At 51.5% G+C, this 20,987-nt stretch overlaps 1 protein-coding gene across 1 annotated transcript; it reads right to left on the reverse strand.

Moving 5' to 3' along the window:
• Window positions 1–854: 854 nt before the first annotated feature.
• Window positions 855–17,142, reverse strand: CTNS (cystinosin, lysosomal cystine transporter). The gene is made up of 11 exons (XM_008060750.2): window positions 17,036–17,142; window positions 12,953–13,031; window positions 11,576–11,660; window positions 6,493–6,596; window positions 6,241–6,372; window positions 5,452–5,551; window positions 5,246–5,365; window positions 3,781–3,951; window positions 1,912–2,029; window positions 1,524–1,638; window positions 855–1,240 (listed from the first exon to the last, which is right to left on the reverse strand). The coding sequence occupies exons 1-11, from the start codon at window positions 17,094–17,096 to the stop codon at window positions 1,123–1,125; spliced, it is 1,203 nt and encodes a 400-aa protein (XP_008058941.1). The 5' UTR covers window positions 17,097–17,142; the 3' UTR covers window positions 855–1,122.
• Between the last annotated feature and the right edge of the window lie 3,845 nt (window positions 17,143–20,987).

Raw genomic sequence — 20,987 nt, forward strand, 5'->3', positions numbered from 1 at the left:
GAAATAACACCCAAAGGTTTCTGCTATCTGTTAGAACTGGTGAGAGGAAGAATCTGGAGACTAAGACCCCCACTGCCCCCATTCCCAGTAATCCTCACCACACCCAACTCCTCACATCCACAGTGTGAGCAGCGCTCCCTGGTAACGGCAAAGATGCAGTACCTGTGAGACCTACCTGGCCCTGGGCAACTACCCAAGAGGGCTCTTGGTGAAGTGTGGGGCCAGTGAACTTCATGACCCTATGTGCTTCCTTACATGAGGCGAGCAGGCCCGTTTCCCTTGGCCCCAAGGACCTGGTTCTGAAGGCCAACACACCTGCCTTCTGCACCGAGCAAATGCTCAGAATGTACAGAAAAGAGACAAGTTTTAATTCAGGATACAGGCCCCTCATATGGATCTTGTAGTAAAAAAAGCATGTACAAGGCACATCCCAGGACCCTCCCCTCCCACACAGGAAGAACACAGCAGCTTGGGGTGGGAAGGAAGGAGCTTTGAGGTCAGAGTTGGGCCCATAAGGATTGTGTGAGGTGGTCTCAAGAAACTGGTGAATCTCAGGGATGTGGGGAAGGTGAGCAAAGGGGGCCTGCCCTCCCCTCCAGGGGAGCCCTGTTCACCATTTGGCAGGTCAAACAGGACTCTAAGGCACAGACTGGTAGAGCAAGTATGTGTGTGAACTGCCTGCCCTCTAGATGCTGGGTAAGGAGCAGTTGGGGCTGCTCAGATGGGCCCTATCTGACTGGGAGGGTGGAGGTAGGAGAGGGCAGAAGAGACTAGGTCATCTCCGAAACATCCCTCCAAAAAATCCGAAAGGAGGTCATATTATCATCTCACTGTGACGAAGACCAGAGGGTATGGGACATGAACCCCATTCAGAGCCAATCAATGGGTACTCAGGGCTCAGGAATGGCCTGGCCAGCTGCTACTGCGGCTGAGGACATTGAATGAGTGTCAGGAAAGCAGCCTTCAGAGAAAGGACCCCGTGCCACGGCCTCACCCCAAAGTCCTTGCCCCTCTGCCGCCAGCACCAGCACCTCTGAGTCCATCGGCCACAGCACCTGGCTGCTTGGTCTCTGGGAATACAGCGGTGGCAGCAAAGTGCCCTTGGTTCTCCTGGCTGCAAGGTCAGCCCTGCATGCTGCTCCCAGAAACACTGGTCGTTTGGGGCAAGGCCTTCGGCTGCAAGCTTGGCGCCCAACCCTGCCTCAGATGGTGGCCAGAACCTGTGCATGCTGGCTGAAGCCTTAAAGAAAAGAGAGACGGCGGCATCAAAATGAAGGCGGGCCAGATGCCTGGCGGAGAGGCCCAGAGCGGCCTGGGGGGAAGCAGGCCGCTGGAGTTTAAGGCGCTGGGCCCCGTGGCACCGAGGAACAGAGCGCTTCTTCTCTGTCCACACACTGAGCCAGCCCTGTGCGCCAGAGCCAGACTGCGCCTCTGGCTTTTGCTGGTTGAGGCCTTTTCCACCAGGGTACAAGGCCTGGGGCTGTCTACGTGGGGTCCCTGGGTGCTAGTTCAGCTGGTCATACCCTGGTTTCTTTCTGTACAAACAGAAGTGCTGGACGAAGAAGACAATGTCGAAGAAGATGGAGAAGATGCCGAGTCCGAACTTGGTTGGGTCTCCGAAGATCAGCGTCCACTGATCTGTAGCAGCCAGAGGGGACAGGGATGGTTTTAGGTCAGCAGCTCTGAAGCAGCTGGGCATGAGGGGCATGTGGGGCTGTGGTCCCCATTTGCCCAGAAAACCACAAATCCTCCAGTCACAAATTCCCCGAGGTGGGTCTTTCCTTAGGGCCTGGGATTGGCTGGGATCCCCAGGCTGTGGACTGGGGGGTAGCCCCGACTGGGGGTCCCGGGAAGCCCGGTCCCACCCTGTGCTCCAGCCCATGGGGTGGCAGGCAGCCCTGGCTGACTCACCATTGTTGTAGGACTGGAGGAACATCTGGAGGAGGCTGAAGCTGCCCCCAGTGAAGTCCAGGAGCACGTTGCCAATGCTCCAGCCCTCGGTGCTTTTGTAGTGAAAGTTCATGTAGGCCTGGACCAGACAGACAGACAGACGAAGGCAGTGAGGGAGCTGGGCGGCTGCCTCGTGACTGCCACTCCAAACAAGAGCGGCTTGAATTCCTCCCACTTGTGTGCTCAGGCCTTGGCTCCAAGAAGCACAGTGACCTTTGGGCTCTGACAAGCCTCAAAGGAACAGCCTGGGTGGCCCTTGGGGGGGTGGTCTCATCTGCAAGTACAGCAAGCAGAGCCCCCTTCTCCCACTCTGCACCTCACCACTCCAGCAGAGGGAGGGGCAGATGCTGCCTTCTCCACTCTCTTCAGCTCTCCCTGGGGACAAGGCTCTATCCTGATTTTCCAGCAGCTTTGATTATTCCTCTCACGGCCAGTGAAGGCTGTCCCCAGACTCAGCCCTGAGAGCTGAGAGAACTGGACTGGGGGTCAGACTTACTGGTGTGGAATGCCTGCTCCGTCATTGGAGCTGTGTTACCCTGGGCAAGTGGGTGCGTTCTCCTAGCCTCAGTTTCTCCATCTGTAGAATGGAGTTAACTCTCACTGGCTGGGGCTCCCTGGGTCGAGTGGGTGGGTTGCTGGGATGCGCCCTTCATCCTGCTGTCTGCCCTGCATCCTCCTTCCAAAGCCAGAGTGCCCTCCGGGTGCTCTGACTGCTGTGGCCTCCCTTCTTTCCACCTGGGTGGGAGGTTTTGGCTTCTTTGGTGGCCTTTTCCCAGTCAGCCACCTATCAGGTTCCCGTCTTTGTCCTCTCTCACCCTCTTCCATCCTGGCTGCTACACCCCTCCAGTCCTGGATAATTCTAAACATTTCCAACTGGGGGTCCTGCGTCCTAGACTTTCCTGCCCCACTCCTCGTCTTCCCACCCTCAGGGACTGAGGTCCCACTTCCCCTAAGACCTTCACCTACTCAGAGCCCTCCACGGCCCCTGTGACCTAGCTCTGCCTTCCCAGCTCCAACCTTCTCAATATTGCTTGGCCAGGCAAATCCCCTTGCTACCTCCCATGCTCTGCCACCCCTGCCTGTGTGCAGGCTGGCCCGGCCTGGGATACCCCACCTCCTTGTCCACAGAATTAAATCCTGCCCACCCTAAGGGTCAGTCCTACTTCCCAGACAAAACGCTCCCCTTCATGAGGCCCTAGAACACAAGGTTCCCAAGGCTAGGGAGCCTGAAAGGGGGGCTTCTCCCTGGGGAGTGGGTGAATTACATGAGGTCCTAGATCCATGCTGGAAGTTTGCAGGTGGCAGCTACTTCAGAGGCAACCCTGGGTTAGGCCATTCTGGCTATGGGGCAAGATGTCTTTGGCTCCAAGACCTGGGATCTGAACAGGACTTGCTGAACACTCGCAGGAGGGTGCTGGGGACTCCAAGACTCTCTGCACAGGAGGTGACTGTGGTGGTGGGCTCCCTTCTCCCACCTAATCTCCCTGAATCTCCTTGTAGTCATAGGGGGAGGTGGTGGGGGCAGAACTGGAGTCATGAGAGAAAGACTGGGCTGTGGAGAAGGGGAACCACCTGATTCTGAGAGAGGAGCGTGGAGTCAAGGAGCTTCCACTGACTTCCTGTGTGACTCTGGCTCCAGAAGAGCGAGGAAGCTGTACCGGCTGGCCTTCTGCCAGCCCTGCTCCTGCGGTGCTCCTGGCTCCCACCGTGGCCTTCCACCCTCGTCTCCTCCCCCTGGCAGGAGCTGCCCCATGGGAGTGGGGCTGGGCTCTGTCCCCCCCATTCCTCATACTACCGGCCATATGGAATGCAGGCAGGCCCTGGAAGTACCTGTGGAAAATACTTGACCAGCGTGACCGCCAGCTTGATGTAGGAAAAACAGAAGAGAAACTGCAACCATGTGGTCACTCCGACGGCAGCCACAATCATGGTGATGAACGCAAAGAGCCACGAGAGCACCAGGAAGCCCACGGCAGGCCATGACACACGCTGGTTGCCTCGCTGTGGACGAGAGGAGGGGGCAGGGGTGTGGATGGGGCACTGAGGCTACTGCAGGGCCTTGATGGGGGTGGGCTTGGAAAGAGGGGTGGGGGACAGGCTGCAGGGGGAGTGTGAGGCTGGACCCTAGCCTCGAAGAAGCCAGTGTGAGGGGGGCCTGTCCTCGGGCCATGACCCAGGGAAGGCCAGGGTGGAAGACAGATTCGAGATCACTATGCTCCACCTGGGTCATGGAGAGAGTCAACGCCTGGGCCGGGTAAGGTGTCAGGCCTTCGGGGTCATGTCCCCGGCACCAGCCATGCCTTCTTCCTATCAGGGTCTCCTGTCCATCCATCTTGGACTCTCCAGCTCCTGTCCGCACTTTGTTCTCACTTTGCAGAACTGGATGCCTCAGAGCTCACTCAGTAGCAAAGGGGCTGGGGACATTACCTCCACACTCTGGCCCCAGCCCAGGCGCTGACTCCTTCCATGATCCATGAGGAGCCTGACGATCTCAGGACTCTGTCCCCCACCCCTGCTTTTCCCCAGACACGGCTGCAGTGTGGGCCTCCTTCACCCAAGCATCACAGCTAAGAAAACCTAGAAGATTCATAAAGGTGGGGGCCAAACAGCCCTGGCTGGCCTTGCACAGCGTGTGAAGGGATGACCCTGAGGGAGAAGGGAAGGCAAAGTCATCATCGGGGTTCCCTGAAACGGCCCCAGCAGTACCCTTCCTTGCGGAGACACTGCTGGCCCCCAGTGACAAGGCCAAGTCCAGGCTCCTCAGCACCCACTTGGGGCCCTCCTGACGGCTCAGGGACCTGCTCCTCCACTGGCCCCTGAACCCAGGCTGCACTCATCTGTTCACATTCCTCTCAAATGCCCCTTGGCCTCCACATCTGTCCCCTGCACAGGGAGTGATCCTGCTTGACCTCCTCCTTTGCCATGGAAAAGTCACTCATCCTTGGATGGTTACCTGATGCCCTCTCCCCCTCCCTGGCGGGGCTCAGGACCTCCACTCTGCCTCCATGAGCTGCCTGTGCTCCCCCTGCTGAATGGCTCTCAGCTTGCAGTTCATCACTGTCTCTGTGTCCTTCACCCCAGACTTGCGGGGGGGCCCTCAGGGCTTGGACTCACAGGGCACTCCCTGTGCTGGGCATATTATCTAGTCCCGTTATCCAGGCCTGGGGAGTAGATGCTGATGAACGCAACTATTCCCTTTCCAAGGGTCACTGCATCTTCTGTCAAATGGCAGGCAGGGGTGGCGGGGGTGGGCTAGGGCAGCTGTGGGGGGCCAGGCCCAGGCCTGAGTGCTCACCTCATACAGGCAGCATTGCATGATGACCACCAGCGTGAGTGCAACCGCGTGCAGGCTGAAGAAGACGTCATTGCTGTCCACGGGGTTCACTCCGTTGGGATATTTGAATAGAAACTGCTCCTGTTTGGGGGGTGGGAGAAGCTGAGTGGGGAGGGGCAGTGGGGCCATCAAGCGGCTCAGGCCTGTGGGGGCGGGCAGGGCCATACCTTGATGTAGGGCACCCAGAGGAGGCCGACGTTGAACACACTGTAGGCCACAAAGCCCATCAGGTTCAGGGCCACGAAGTCAAAGCTCAGACCAACGACGCTGCGGGGGATGCAAGGGACAAGGCAGGGCAGGAGGTAAGGCCCATGGAGAATGGGAGGGACAGAGCTCCTAGTACACGGGGGAAGAGGGCTCAGTCCTCAAGGAGAGCATTGTCCTGAGGTCCCTCCTGATACCACAGTGGATGTCACCCAATCCCTGCCCTCACGAGAGCCAGTTCCCTTCTCCCTTCCCTCCCTCCTGAAGTTTCTCTGCTCAAGTCCTGGCCCCCAAAGCGAAGTCTGCAGGCCTCTCTGCCCTGCTCTCTGCTTGGCATCCCCCTAAGAGGCCCGCACGGCCAGGGTGACTGCAGGAGTTTGTGTCCTCACTGCAGCAAGGTGCAAGTCAAGATGGGGCTGCTTCATCTCTAAGGCGAGTGGACGCCTAAGTCTCCCAGGGCTGGACAGACTGAGAGCAGAGTAGATTCGGGGCAGACCCCCGCCATTACACCCAATGTTCCAGTCCATTCTCCACTTAACTGAGACGTCCCACTTTGTACATTCATGGGCAGGGAGGGGCTGAGCTGGGCATGGGACCAAATGCCCAGCACTGGAAGTCTTCCCCAGGCTCTTAGAGAGAGCTTTCACATCAGGACAACCTTCTTGAAGGGGTAGGCAGAGAGAAGACGGGAAGTCTGACCCCATGCTGCCTATAGCCCCGAGCGAAGCTGCACATCAAGCTCAGCAGGTTACCTTTTCCGCCTCCAGTTCTTGATCACTTGAGGGTAGAAGGAGATAGACCAGGCCAGGAAGTAGATCCAGCCAATCACCTGGTTTATAATGCTAATGGCATTGCTGCGGATCACCAGAAAGCGTATCCTTGGGCTAGAAAGGAATTTAGGGACTGGGATGAGGCTGAGGCTGGGTTTCCAAAGAAAACCCCATGTGGCCAGCCCTGCCTCCCTTCCTGTCCCATAAGGCCCACATGGCCTGAGGCCAGCCTACCCAGTCTGGTTGGAATGATTTCCATGCAGATAAACAGTAACTTGTCCAACATTTTGAGACGTCGCTTGAAAAGAGGACTCTCTCACTCCAGGAGGCACCACGACCTGTCAGGAAGACTGAATTTGATCCAAGGCATGCCATTCCTGAGGGCCCCACTAAGCGTCTAGCTCCAGGCTATGCACTAGGGAACGAGGGACACATCGCTTACAGCCTGCCGTCCATGAGCTTCCTAGCCAAAGAAGAATCCCAGGGCCCACAGTCGACTTGAACCCTTGTATATCGTTGCATCACACTTTTTTTTTTTTTGAGTTGGAGTCTCACTGTCATCTAGGCTGGTGTTCAGTGGCATTATCACAGCTCACTGCAGCCTCAACTTCTGGACTTAGGCAACTCTTCTGCTTCAGCCTCCCAAGTAGCTGGGGACTATGGACATAAACCACTATACCTGGCCTTTTTTTTTTTTTTTTTTTTTGAGTCGGAGTCTCACTCTGTCACCCAGGCTGGAGCTCAGTGGCACACTCACAGCCACCCCAGCCTTGACCTACTGGGCCCAGGCGATCCTTCTGCCTCAGCCTTCCAAGTAGCTGGAACTACAGGCACGCACTGCCATGCCTGGCTTATTTTTTGATTTATTGTGGAGATGAGGTGTCACTAAGTTGCCCAGGCTGGTCTCGAACTCCTGAGCTCAGGCAATCCTCTCGTCTCAGCCTCCCAAAGTGCTGGGATTACGCACTTTCTAGGCAGAGCTATGGCCTTGTCCTCAGGCCCCCCAACCCCCATCTCTGAGGGAAGGTGGGATGGCTCTCTTCCTCTCATTGTGTGACCTCAGGCAAGTTATCCCAGCCTGATCTCAGTTTGTGCATTTGTAACAGAAATGTCCACCTTCCGGGGCTGCCGTGAAAGACAGGACATTTGTGAAGCCCACAGTATGGAACCTAGCCCACAGCAAGCCATACGTGCTTTCTGCCGCTGCTTTACCATAGCGGCAATTCCACCATGACTAGGCGCCTCAGTATCCACAAAAGGGTGTACCCAGCCTGGCTGCCAAGTGACAAAACAGAAGAGGAGCATATACCAGATACCTGGCAAGGAGAATGCTTTTTCACCTTTGTCTCTGCCCAATATTTGTTGAACGCTTTGCTCCAAGGAAAAGGACTCAGAGCCTGCAGCATCTGGTTTCTATCATTCCTCCAGACTTTCAAACTCTACAGAGCAGCAGGAAGCAGCATATCCCTACTGAACCACACTGCCTCCCCTGTCTCCAACCTCTTTGCTCCCTGGATAATACTGTCCTGTCCTCCACCCATATTGTAGGTACTGTAAGGATCCAACTCATTAGATTGCAGTGGATTCTTCCTCTTCTCTCTCTCTTTTTTTTTAAAAAGAGACAGGTTTTGCTCTGTTTCCCAGGCTGGAGTGCAGTGGCATGATCCTAGCTTACTGCAGCCTCAGTCAACGGGGCTGAAGTGATTCTCTCATCTTAGCCTTCCCAGTAGCTGGGACCATAGTCATGCACCACCAAACCCAGCTGCAGCAACTTCTTATTGAGGACCCTTGAAGTGCTGCCTTTTTGATACTGGTATCAGAAGTCAGGGGCTTTGGCAGAACAACTGAAATGGTATAAGTGGCTGTTGCAAAGCCCAGAGTCCAATTTATGGTCCACTCCTCACAAGCTACATCTTCATGTACTACTCTTGGCTCTTTTATTTTCCTATCATCTCACTTTTTCTTTTCTTTTTTTTTTTTTTTTGAGTCAGGGTCTCACTCTGTCACCCAGGCAGGAGCGTAGTGGTGCCATCACGGCTCATTGCGGTCTTAACCTCCTGGGCTCAGGCGATCCTTCTGCTTCAGCCATCTGAATAGCTGGAACTACAGCTGTGTGCCATCGCACCCTGCTAATTTCTTTGATATTTTGTAGAGACAAGGTCTTACTATGTTGCCTAGGCTGGTCTCAAACTTCTGGGCTCCAGCAATCCTCCTGCCTTAGCTTCCCAAAATGCTGGGATGAGCCACCACACCTGGTCCCTTTTTCTTATGAACAGATATTTCTTGAAATGTTGTTTGCATGTTTGTAAGTAGCCACTAAATCCCTTCTGGAACTAGACAAAGAGAAAATCAGTCAACTGACAAAGCAGAATAAAATGATAACAATCACTACCTTTTACCAAGTGCTTTCTATGTGCCAGGAATAATCCTAGACATTTTATACTTGTGAGTGCTTTCGATCCTTGCAAGGTTGTCAAGTAGGACATTAGTCACCCTAAGTCTACAAATGAGAAAACTGCTGTGGCAGTGCGAAGTACCTCACCCAAGGCTCCCAGGCCAGGCTCCTAGACCACCTGACTAATCAATGACTTCCAGTGTCACAGGTAGTAGGGAGGAGTGGTTAGAGCTGGGTGGGAATGGGCCATAAAAGCAGGAGCCTGAAAAAGTGGTTGGTGCCCAAGAAGGTCATCTTACACAAATGGTCTGATTTCCACTGTTAACTTTTAAAAAAATGTTATTATTTTTAATAGGGTCCTCCTCTGTCACCCAGGCTGGAGTTTAGTTGAACAATCATGGCTCACTGCAGCCTTGACCTCCTGGCCTCAAGTGATCCTCCCACCTCAGTCTCCTGAAAAGCTGGGACTACAGGTATGTACCACCAAGCTTGGCTAATTTTGAAAAATTTTCAAAGAAATGAGGTCTCACTATGTTGCCCAGGCTGGTTTCGAACTCCTGGCCTCAAGCAATTCTCCTGCCTTGGCCTCTGAAAGTTCTGGGATTATAAGCATAAGCCACTGAGCCTGGCCTACATTTTTTAAAAAAATTGAACATACATGCTGAAAAGTACAAACCTCACAGCTTAACGATATGTCTACAGACCAAATGCTTCCAGCTCCCAGAGCAAGAAATAAAACATTCACAAGTCCTCTGAAACCCTTTTGCTCCCTCTAGCCTCTCCTGGTCCTGAGGGTAACTGCAACCCTGACTGACACCAAGGATTCCCTTTGTCTGAGTTTGTACTTATTTATATTCAGCTTATATTGGCCAGGCTCCTTTGGTTAACATTATGTTTGCCTTTCACTGATTTTTAAACAATGACATTTTCACTTAGATGTTTGGCTCTAAACTAGGAGATCAGTGTCTGTTCCTCTGAAAGCCTAAATTTGATCTGAGGATCAGAGGCCTGTGCTGTTGGAATCAACAGCTTTCCTTGCCCTGGGACTTTCCTTGCCCTGTGTGCTGGCCTCATAGCCCGGGGCAGGAAGGGGAGTTGTGGGAAATGAGGCCATCTAACAAGGTAAGGTGCTCACCAGGGGATGAGAGCCACCTTCCACTCTAGCCTCTTTTAGCTAGATACTCTGAAACCCCTCTCAGAACTGCTGTAATTTAAAAAAAAACATTTATTTCATTTTTATGTTTTTCAGAGATGGGGTCTTTTCATGTTGCCCAGGCTGGAATGCAGTGGCTGTTCACAGGCGTGATCTCACAACTGATCAGCATGAGAGTTTTGACCTGCTCTGTTTCCAACCTGGTGGTCCCCTGCAGCTGAGAGTTCATCATATTACTGATGAACTTAGTGTGGACACCTGATCGGCATAGCACACTACAGCCTAGATCTCCTGGGCTCAAGTGATCCTCCTGCCTCAGCCTCCTGAGTAGCTGAGACTATGTACATATGTCACTGCACCCAGCAACGCTGTGTTTTTCAGATCACAGATTTCAAAATGCTTAAGACTGATCATGTTTCACTCCTGTTTGCTTGCTAGGGGACTCAGAGCTGATTTGCATCCCATTTGTACAATCACCCAGGGCCTCATTATGTGCTCACAACATGTCTCATGGTTGTTGATTTTACCCCTGCATTCACCTCCCTCCATCCCTCAACCCCTGCCAGCATTACTGAGGTATAATTGGCAAACAAAAATTGTATATATTTACAGAGTACAACATGATACTTTGATATATGCATGCATTGTGAGATGATTAAATCAAGCTAATTAACTACATCCATCATCTCATGAACTTATCATTTTTTTGTGGCAGGAATATGAATAGCTAGGACTGCAGGTGCGAGGAGCATTTAAGGTCTCATCTCTTAGCAATCTGCAAGTATACAATACATGATTATTAACTCTAGGCACCATGCTGTGCAGAGCTCTACAAGTTATTCGTTCTGACTTGCATTTGTCTTGTTTGCCTTTTAAACCTTTAATTACTCTCAAAGCTACAGCCTTCTCTATGTTTCTTTAATCCAGTTGAATGGTAACAGCTCAAATCCTTGCTAAGGTGGAAGGAGGGGACTACAGATAGATAGATGCATGGAGCTATAAATAATGATCACTGTTGGACCACATGGCCTCTGGCACTGGTTTTTGGAAATGGCACCCAACTGATGGTGTCTCTGAATAGTACTTCACAAACTTTAACGTGACCCTAATCGTCTGGGATCTTGCTAGCATGCAGACTTGGAATCTGTAGGTCTGGGGTGGGGCCTGGGATTCTGTATTTCTAAAATGTTATTAAGCAAGGTCTCTGCTGCTCATCCTTTTTTTTTTTTTTGAGGGGTGTCTCACTCTGTGGCCCAGGCTGGAGTGCAGTGGCAAAATCATGATTTACTGCAGCCTTGACCTGCGGGTTTAGGTGATCCTCCTGCCTCTCAGCCTCCCAAGTAGCTGGGGCTACAGGTACTTGCCACCACACCCTGATAACATTTTGTAGAGATGAGGTCTCACTATGTGGCCTAGGCTGGTCTGAAGCAATCCCACCACAGCATTCCGAAGTGCTGGGATTACAGGCATCAGCCACCATGCCAGGCCAAGCTACTGGTCCTTGAAAGCCCTTTGAGCAGCCCTTAGAAAGCCATCTTCTTCTACCTTCTCAGAACTACTTGTGCCTCAGGTTTCTTGCCATCACCTTCTTAATTCCATATGCAGGGCATGCAATGCTCATCTCCAGAGAGAACAAAAAAGCCAAAATCTTAGATTTCTAGAATGACAGAAAGTGGGTAGCCCAGGGGATCTAGTTCCACAAGCTTTGAATTAAAATGTGTTTTGTTACCTAGTATTTCCCTACCCATCAGGTAAGATTTGTTACTTACTTCATTGGGGAGCTCAAGGATAGTAATATTTTTGGAATGAAATGTGACTTCGAAAGTGATCACCAAGGTTGCATTTAGTGGTTGCCTGGAGAAGAAAGAGTCTCATTATCATGGAAATGCTGGACACCATGAGATCTCAACCAACCCTCTGGATTTCATGCTAGGCTTCCAGATCTCAAGCAATTAGGGTTAGGAAATGCTGTGTGCTCAACCCCGAGGGGTAGAGAGACAGAACCCTCTCCTTGGGTTCTCCTAACTTCATCAGGAGCCTGGATCTCCATCTCCCTAGAGGGTAGGGTAAGAACAGAGAATGTGGCAAACTGGCTATGAGTGACAAACAAGACATCTGGAGGCAGACAGGACTGGTTCCCTGCTATGGTGGGGGGAAGGGGTCAGGTTGGAGCAGAGGGCTTTGCGTGAGGGTCAGAACCTCACTGAAGGGCATGAGGAGAGAGCAACGTATCCCTGAAAAGCCGGGAGATGTGTTTGACTGGATAAGGTAGACATGCTGGCTGGGAGCAGCCTATCAGGGTCTCAACTCTGGGCTTAGAGGCCTGGAGTTAATTTGGAAGGCAGTGGCAGCCACTCAAGGTTTCTGGAGAGGGGAGAATTGTGGTGAGAGGACGACTTGGATGATTTACAAGGCATCCATGTGCAGAGTTGGCAGGAGCTGGGAATGGAAGGCTGCTGGGAGACTTGAAGCCAAAGCTTTGGTGTGAGATCTGACCTCCCAGGAGAAGCGAGGAAAGGCGAGAAAAGGACAGGGTTCTGGATATTCCTCTCAGGGAACCCTTCTGGCTGGGAGACAAGGGCAGGACACAGCAGCTAGGGGTAGAGAAGAAAGAGGCAGTCTCTTGGCTTAGTCGGGACACTCATGCCTGCACTAGCAGACGTCAACAAGTGAGACTCTCAGATCAGGCCAAGCATGAGTATTGCATGAATGGGGTCCATGATGTGGTCATTTCTGCTTTTGGAAGCAGCCTCAGAAACGCTGATCAATAGCTCAGCTCTTTGCCCCTTGATCTTCAGTGCTCTCTTCCAATATTTAGTCACAGAAAGGACAATTTGAAGTCTGGCATCAACTGCCAGTCACTCAAGACTATTCCTACCTGGGTAAAGAACCCATGTCTCTGGGAGAAGCACCTCTTCCACTTCCTCCCAGTGGAAGCAAGGATTCAGCATGAGGGTCAGACTTTGGGACCCCACTCTGCAGCTTGGGGGTAGCACCACTTCTCTTTCTATGGCTTGTCTTACAGTAGAGAGGCAATGGAGAGGCAAGAGTATCACATTTGAAATATGGACTGAGCCAGGAGTCAGCCCTGATCCAGCCATGGGGTCCGAGTAAGGCTAAGGACAGCTCCGGGCCTGGGAACTTACCGCAGGGCAATACTGACGTTAGTTGAGCTGCCATTTTCCAGTTTCACAACGGGAGGGACAGTGAGGCTGAAGGTCGACTCTGGAAGGACCCAAATCAATGACATGAAGCAGCAGGTCAGAGAGCTCAGACCTGCAGTCCCCTGATGTCTAAACTCATGAGTTCTGTCTCACTGATGACCCCTATTTCGTGATGGGACTGGAAACCTGGGCTCTCATCAGGCTTTCCCCCCATCTGTTGCCAGACAGAGACAGAGGAAAACACAGGCCCGAGAAGAAAACACTGTAGCTTCCTCCCCGCCCTGCACAGACAGGCTCTGAGGGTCTGCAGCTGAGTTGCTCAGAGTAAGACTGAGAACCATGAAGCCCAAAAAGTACCACAAAGGAATTCAAACTGTGTTCTGGGATTGTAAAAGGCAGACTCGAACCACTTCTTCAGATGGAAAGCGCAGGGTCTCCTCTGTTCATGGAGCTAGAATGGCCCTGAAGAGCTGTCCAGAGAGACACAAGGGGCCCAGCTAACAAGTTTCTGAACAATACTTTGGGCCCCCCTACTAACCAAGCTTAACCCACTTACTGACAAATATGCTGGAGACAGGAAGAGGAAGAGTGAACAATATACATTGCTTCATGCTCAGGAATTGCTTCTTGGCATTTAGGTGTAAACTCAAGTTAAAGTCAACAAATAGGTTCCCTGGATGAAGGAGAAAGCAGGTCTGGGTCTTAGAAATCCATCTTGGGAGGTCAAATACCCCAGAGTACCTCGGTCACAGAACAAGACTGAGTGAGGCTCTCTTTGAGCGCTTCCTGCATTCTTTGGGCATCCACAACCCCACCCCCATCCCAGGTGTGCTGAAAGCCTGTGCCACACCTTCCCATCTCACCTTCCCTGCCCCTCAGACTTCATGGTCATACAGCACCCATGGCCATGATAGGCCTTCAGGGTTATGTACAGCCTAGAGGTTGTGACTGTGAAGCTTGGCTGGACTGGGGAAGCAGGCGCCCAACTGATGAAGGGGGTCGTTGCCACAGGCCCCAAGTCTCCCTCTACCTATATCCCTCAAAAGCAGAAACTGAAGAATTAAGATCTGGGCTTTTAGATGTCTGGGTTGGAAGGGAACTTAAAGTTACCTAATTCAACCCCCGATCCCCCTCTCAAAACTCCTACCAGGTAGTTTCTCTTCCTCTGCCTGGATTCCTCCAGAGATAGTCACCTCATCTCCAGGGTACTTGGCCAGCCCAACACTTGGTCTCCTGGGCCCCGCTCTGCTACCTGGGGCCTCTCAGACCTGTCTGAGCTGCCTTCTCCATACTAGCCCTGCACGTGTGAATGCACATGGAAGCTCCGTCCTGAGTCGAGTCGGCAGATCCCCAGGCTGAGACTCCCAGTTTCCTCATTGCTTGGCTGGGCCACTCAGAGCAGGATATCTCCACCCTGGCCCTTGCAGAGATCTAGCTTCTCAGAGCAGCGGAAGACAGTTCATCCTTTCTGTGGAGCCTCAGGGCCCCGAGGCAGCTTGGGCAACTCTGCCCTTCTTTTTCTTGCTTGCTGCTCTGAGGGCATTCTGAGGCTTTGTTCTGGGCTTGCACAGCGGGGGCAGTGCAGGACTTCCTGCCACTGCCTGCTCAGTTTCACCCAGAGCTGAGGACTATGCCAGATAAGCAAGTCCCAGAATCAGCTGCTCCTCAGGACAGGATACTGGCTGTGATGCCAGGCAGATGCCTGCACCTCTGGGTCCCTAGGGCTCTGCTGGACGGTGGTCAAGGTGAGTGGGAGATCCACTGGACCCTAGCTCTTCCAGTCTTTGCACTTTGAGAGGAGATTGTGAACTCTCAAAGAACCAGATCAGAAAACATTGACTTCCCACACATGTAGCACCACAGAAGGCATCAGTGCTCAGCAGCAGAGATATTGAACTCTGTAGTCACAGTTCCTATCTAGCTCTGACACTTCCTGGCTATATGACCATGATGGGTAAGGTGCTTAACCTTTCTGAGTCTCCATTTCCTCACTTGTAAAATAGGAGGATAACAAGACCTATCTCCAAGGGTCACTGTGAAGATAAAATGCAGTCATATTTATAACACACTTTGAGTGGCCTGAGTGCTAAATAATTGTTGATTATTATTAGGATCATCATGTAATAACTGTAGGACATGTTTAGCCCAAGATGGGAGGCGGATAGGAAGCTGGCATCATATCCTGGGAAAGCACGTTTTAAAGTTTGAGCTGGGGTAGGAGGCTTTATGCATAATACCGGGATTACCAAACGAGTTGTAATGAGACCATGCCAAGTTTCCTCCAGAGAGAGTCTGGTTTCTTAAACAAATACTTAGAGGTACCTCTCCTACTCTGTACCCGCCCCATGCCAGCCCATTTTCTAATTATTTACAACAGTGAGACATAGGCACTGTTCTTCCTATTTTAGGTGTAAGGAAACTGAGAATTCTAAGAGGAAAGGTGCCTTGGCCACATAGCTCGAAAATGGTAGAGGCAGGAGTCAAACCTGGGCCTGTCTAGTCCAAGCCGAGATTCATGCCACTAGGCTGCCTCAAAGTTCCACCCAGAGAAGTCAGAGACAAAAGACTTTTGTCTGAAGAGTCTTTTGTCTCTGGCTTCTCATCTCATCTATGGTCCTCAATATTCACTCCCAAAAGCACAGAGTAGAAAGGCACAGCAGAGTGAGTTGGAAATCCAGTTCCAGTTACTTGATTTTATGGTAGCCTCCACGATTCTCTTCTAAGAACATTCAGGAAAGGATGCACAGTGATGTAATGCAGCAGGGATCCTATACAGCCCTCAGCTTTGTTATTTTATAGCTGTGTGACTTTGAGGAAGCCTACTACCCTCTCTGGGCCTCAGTTTCCCCTCTGTATAATTGAAGTGGTGGTGGCTGGATTTTCTTTTTTGTTTTTGTTCCCCATCCCCCAGACTGCATCAGCATGACTAATGAGGTGTTAAGTGTGCACATGAGTGCACACCTGTACAAACCCCCTACCCCGATAAATCCTTGGCCTTAGTCCCAGAGTCTATGATTTAGCAGTGCTGGGGCGGGGCTCTGGTATCAGTATTGAGAAACACTGGGCTCCACAGTCTGAAGGACCTTTTCTTTCCTAGAAATTGCTTATCTACAAGGTGCGACTACAAAGGAACATAACCAATTGTTTAACAAACCTAAAAGAGGTCAGATGATCACCATGTCTTTAGAGATTCAAGAAGACAGATAACTGTCATGGTGCTCTGCTCCTGGGAAACTTCTGTGGGATTTATATTGTTTGTACGAGCTTCACTTGAAAGCTTTAGTCAAAGATTTTAAGATGCATTTGATTTTTGACAACAGCCAAGCTGAGGATGAAATTAATGGCCCGGCCTCCTTGGAGTGTTAAACACAGTTCTTTGTGGAAGGAATTCCAGAAATGTTTTGGGCAGTGGGTGAATTGCTAAAGTTACAAGTGACGTGGGCCTTGAAGGGGCCTGCTCTGTAGGTCAGTCCTCCCACAAGGATGTGTAAACTCTGATACCAGCCTGTGTTCTGTCTGGTCCCTAGACTTGCTGTACCCTGCTCCTCAGCCCCTCCCTAACGGAAAGGTTTTCTTGTCTTACAAGAAGATGCTGGGCAGTCTCTCCAGGTGTCTGAGCCTGGCAGAATCAGGTATGACAGGTCAGTCACTTCATCTGGGTCCCCAGTGTCTCCCAGGTCCCAATACTCTTTCTGCTAGGTTTACAGGGCAAGGGCATAAACCATTCTTTAAGACATTCCAGACTGTTGAGGCTCCACGGTGTGACTTTGAGAGTCAGGTGCTTAGTCTGGCTTTAAGAACCAACTTGCTTGATTTTGGTAATATAGAAAAGGTGACAGGGACCCCCAAGGCAGAAGGCCAATGATTTGTGAAACCATCTGGCTCTTTGTAAAATTCCTGGACCCCAGATTTGGGTCTGCTCCACAACCCCAGTGGCCACCTGGCCAATGGGCAGACACACGTGGTCTGGATTGCACTAGACCCTTGGCAACAAACCAGTTAGTCTACTCATTCCTATCATCACTCCTTCCCTCTTTACAGTTGATGGCTCATTTCTAAACTTACCACATTTCTCTATGAGCTTCAGGGGAAAAAGGACCAAAATAATCAGCCAATTCTTTACCATGTTCTCCAGTTTCTCAGAACTAGGAAGAAAAACCAAAAACAAGAGAGAAATTCTCACTGAGGTTGAATCAGCTCAGCTCTAGGTGGACAATGTGCTATCTGGAGACATGGCAGGGGACAGCTTATAAAGGACTTTCACGTCACACATCTGACCTCATGGGCTCTGCATCACAACCATGGAGCAGGAAATCCAGAGAGGACTTATCATTCTTTGGCATATGAAGACATGAACTCAGAGCAGCCAAATGGGTTGTTTCAAGTCTAACCAGGGGGAAGTGAACAAAGACCTCAATTTTTCCCTCCTTAACTGCTTTTTGCAACTTTTTTTTTGAGTAGGAGTCTCACTCTGTCACCCAGACTGGAGTGCAGTGGCATGGTCCCAGCCACCACAGCCTTGCCCTGCTGGGCTCTGGCGAACCTTCCACCTCAGCCTTCCAAGTAGCTGGAACTATAGGTACGTGCTACCACATCCAGCTAATTTTTTATTTATTGTAGTGATGAGGTCTCGCCAAGTTGCCCAGGTGGGTCTTGAACCTGTGGGCTCAGGCAATCCACTTGCCTCAGCCTCCCAAAGTGCTGGGATTACAGGCTGAGCCACCGAGCCTGGCCTGCTTTTTGCAACTTGACAGACAGAAAGAATGCAGGTTTACTGACTTGAGGTTCTTTTTCTCCCAAAGTTATTAAAACAGTGGTCAGATACTTGACTATGTGAACCTAAAAAAAATTAATTTTTAGCAAACTTAATTTCATTTCCTGTCCTGGGATAAGAGTCCAATGGCTAATGACACCATCTGACCCTTGATGAAGACTTTTTCATTTGACAAGTGCCACCTTTCCAGGACTGGCTAGGATCGCTCACAACGGTGACTGACGGAGGGAAGAGACCTGGAGCAGCTCATTGGTTTAGTGCCGAGTTCCATAACTTCAGTACACAATAGGTGAACCATGGGTCAAGATGGGGCAGATCAGTGTGGATTTCTATAACTTGATTTCGACATGTTGCCTCAGTGTATAATGCTCAGGCTCTTTTACCCCTCACAACCTCTGGGGGTTCCTGAAAATTGTGGGGAGAGCTGGATGAGGTCCTTGTGGTAACATGCTTGCTCCCACACTGGTTTCAGTTTCCCCAAGGCGTCCAGGAGCCTCCTAATGCCTCCCTTCCATACTCCTCAAGGTGTCTCCCTGACTGCTCCAGCCTGTCTAACATCTGCCTGCCCATACTCCTCCAGGGGCCTCTCTGCCTGCTGTATATCTTGCCTGATTCCTTAAGGTCCCGTCCCAGGATCACTCCTACCTGCTAGTACTGATCCCTCACTCTCTGGCTTCCTCTGGGGGTCAGGCTCTGGGTACTGGATCCTGCATTCTCTGTCCCCTCGCCCCCATCCCCTGACCTTGGAGGAATTACCCTCTTGTATATATGGAGTGACCACAGGCCTCACTCTCAACCCTGCTGCTCTCTGCCCCTCATGTCTGCCCTGTGCCCTCAAGTTCAGGATTCATTTAACTCCTCCGAGAAGAGTCTGGGTTTTCCTTTGGAAATCAGATGCAGAATCAGGTCTAACTAGCTCCTCAAACTCCAAGACAAGACTTGGTCAGCAAAAGTCCCCTAGCCTCAAAGACTGAGAAAGCTGGAAGAAATAGTCAGGGGAGATGGACTTTGAGAGATAAGTCAATTAAAATGTTAAGAACTTGGCCGGGCTTAGTGGCTCAGCCTGTAATCCCAGCACTTTGGGAGGCTGAGGCGAGAGGATTGCCTGAGTCCGTGGGTTTGAGACCCGCCCAGGCAACTTGGCAAGACCTCGTCTCTATAATAAATAAAATAAAATAAAATAAAATGTTAAGAACTCAAATTGATAATTATACACAATTCGTGGCTTGTGAAAGCTGCAAGATAGGACAGAAGTATTTCCCTTTGATAGACTCTGTCTGGCATGTTCTTCTCCCTGTGTAATTTTTTTTTTTTGAATCAGTCTCACTCTGTCACCCAGGCTGGAGTGCAGTGGCATGATCACAGCTACCGCAGCCTTGATCTGCTGGGTTTAGGTGATCCTTTTGCTTCAGCCTTCCAAGCAGCTGGGACTACAGGTGTGCGCCAAAATGCCTGGATATTTTTATTTATTTGTTTATTGTAGAGATGAGGTCTTGAACTCCTGGACTGTGGCAATCCTCTTGCCTTGGCCTCCCCAACTACTGGGATTACAGGTGTGAACCACCAGGCTTGGCTCCCTGTGTAAATTCTATCATCCAGGTTTCATTCAGATGTCACATTTCAAGAAACCTCTCTCACCCTTTGATCCCTTCCCAGGAGCAACATCTGTGGCAGCTCCTCTCTGCCAGGTATGAGTTCTCTGTTCTACAAACTGGAACTTCCTGGGTTTCCCACTTCTGGAGAGGCAACAGAGAGTGGCAAGGAATATTTGCCCCAGATATAGTCTGAACCTGGGCTCCCCCATTTATTAGTTATGTGACCTCGTGGTACTACTTAATCTTCTCAAGCTTCAATTTCCTAATGGGAAAATGAATGGGATCATTACCCATGAGGTTTTAAATAAATTCTCAACTGGGACTAAAATTGACTCTTGGAGAGGGGGAATGAAAAAACTTAAATATTATAAGGATCGTGACCCTCCAAAGGGCCACAGTACATAAGCAAATACAGAGTTTATCAGTGGTATTAAAATTTCATGAGAAGGAGTTGGTAGGTATAAAAAGGTTTAGAAACGATATCAAGTGGCTATTTCTGTTGCCTAGGACACTAGCTAGCTCTCATAAAGCATAGGTGATTTTCCTCTATGTTATTGAAAAAGGCAGGGCCCCGGAGTTCTCACTTCCTCCAGTCTGAAAACCCAGGAGGGCAGGGTGAGGTCTGGTCCTGCCCAGCTCCTCTGAGCCCAGCAATCAGCAGTCAATATAGGAGCTCCTGTAAAGGTCCTCTCAGCGTCTCCCCTCTGCAAAGCAATGCAAACTCCCCAACCCAGATTCCGGGGCAACTGAGTAGGAATCAGGGAGGGGGTTTGCAACTGCACTGGGGTAGAGACACCAACGCCACCCGGCAGCCTGGTGTCACTGCCTGCCCTCACTACCTCCCTCTTTCTCCCTCCCGGGCCCTTCAACCTGGGGGCCGTCTGGTGTGGCGAGGTCAAGACTGGTGACAGGGGATGGGACCCAGGTGCGGCCAGGAGGGGCTGGGTCCGCGGCGGGTTGCACCACCGACGTGCTGTGCCAGTCTCTGGGCCCCAAGGGGTTCGCCTGGGAAATGAAGGGAGGCCGTCCGGGCCGCACCGACTCTCACCTAGGAGCCTCCCAGGCTCGGGGGATCGGCCACACGGGAAGCAGGAATCTCGGGCAGATGCTGCTCCGGAATGTGCCAGCTTCCCCTGGCCGGCTAGACTTTGTGTGAGGGCGGGTCGGCTGTCACCTGACCCCAGCCACCTGATTCGTGGAAGGCAGATCTCGGCGCCATGCGCGCCGGGAGTTGTAGTTTTCACGAATCTTAACTTGACAGAGCCGGGATGGGTTAGGGCGGGGTTGCGGGGGCGCAGCTTGGCAGGGATGGGGCTCGGGTGTGAGGGAGGATTAAGCCACTTCTAGGGAGAGCAACTCTCGGGACCCCCGGCGCCTCTCGGCGAACCCAGCTCTCCTTTGGTGAACGAGTAGCGTACAAAGAACCACGGGACCGAAGCCGCAGCACTGAGGGGCGCGGCCCTCTAGGTCCCGCCTCTCGCTGCCTCTCCGCCTATAGCCGGGCCCGCCGGGAGGGTGCGTGGAAGTCCGCTTTCCTCGGCCAATGGGAAGACGTGGAGCTTCCATGTTGGGCGTGGCTTAAGGATCGGAAGGCGAGGCCTTCCCCAGTGTTTCCTTCTCCGGTGAAGAGTGTAAGTTGGTGGGTTGC

This window comes from Carlito syrichta, unplaced genomic scaffold (assembly GCF_000164805.1).
Source record: "Carlito syrichta isolate Samal-C Ts95f unplaced genomic scaffold, Tarsius_syrichta-2.0.1 Scaffold304713, whole genome shotgun sequence".
Lineage (NCBI taxonomy): Eukaryota > Metazoa > Chordata > Mammalia > Primates > Tarsiidae > Carlito > Carlito syrichta.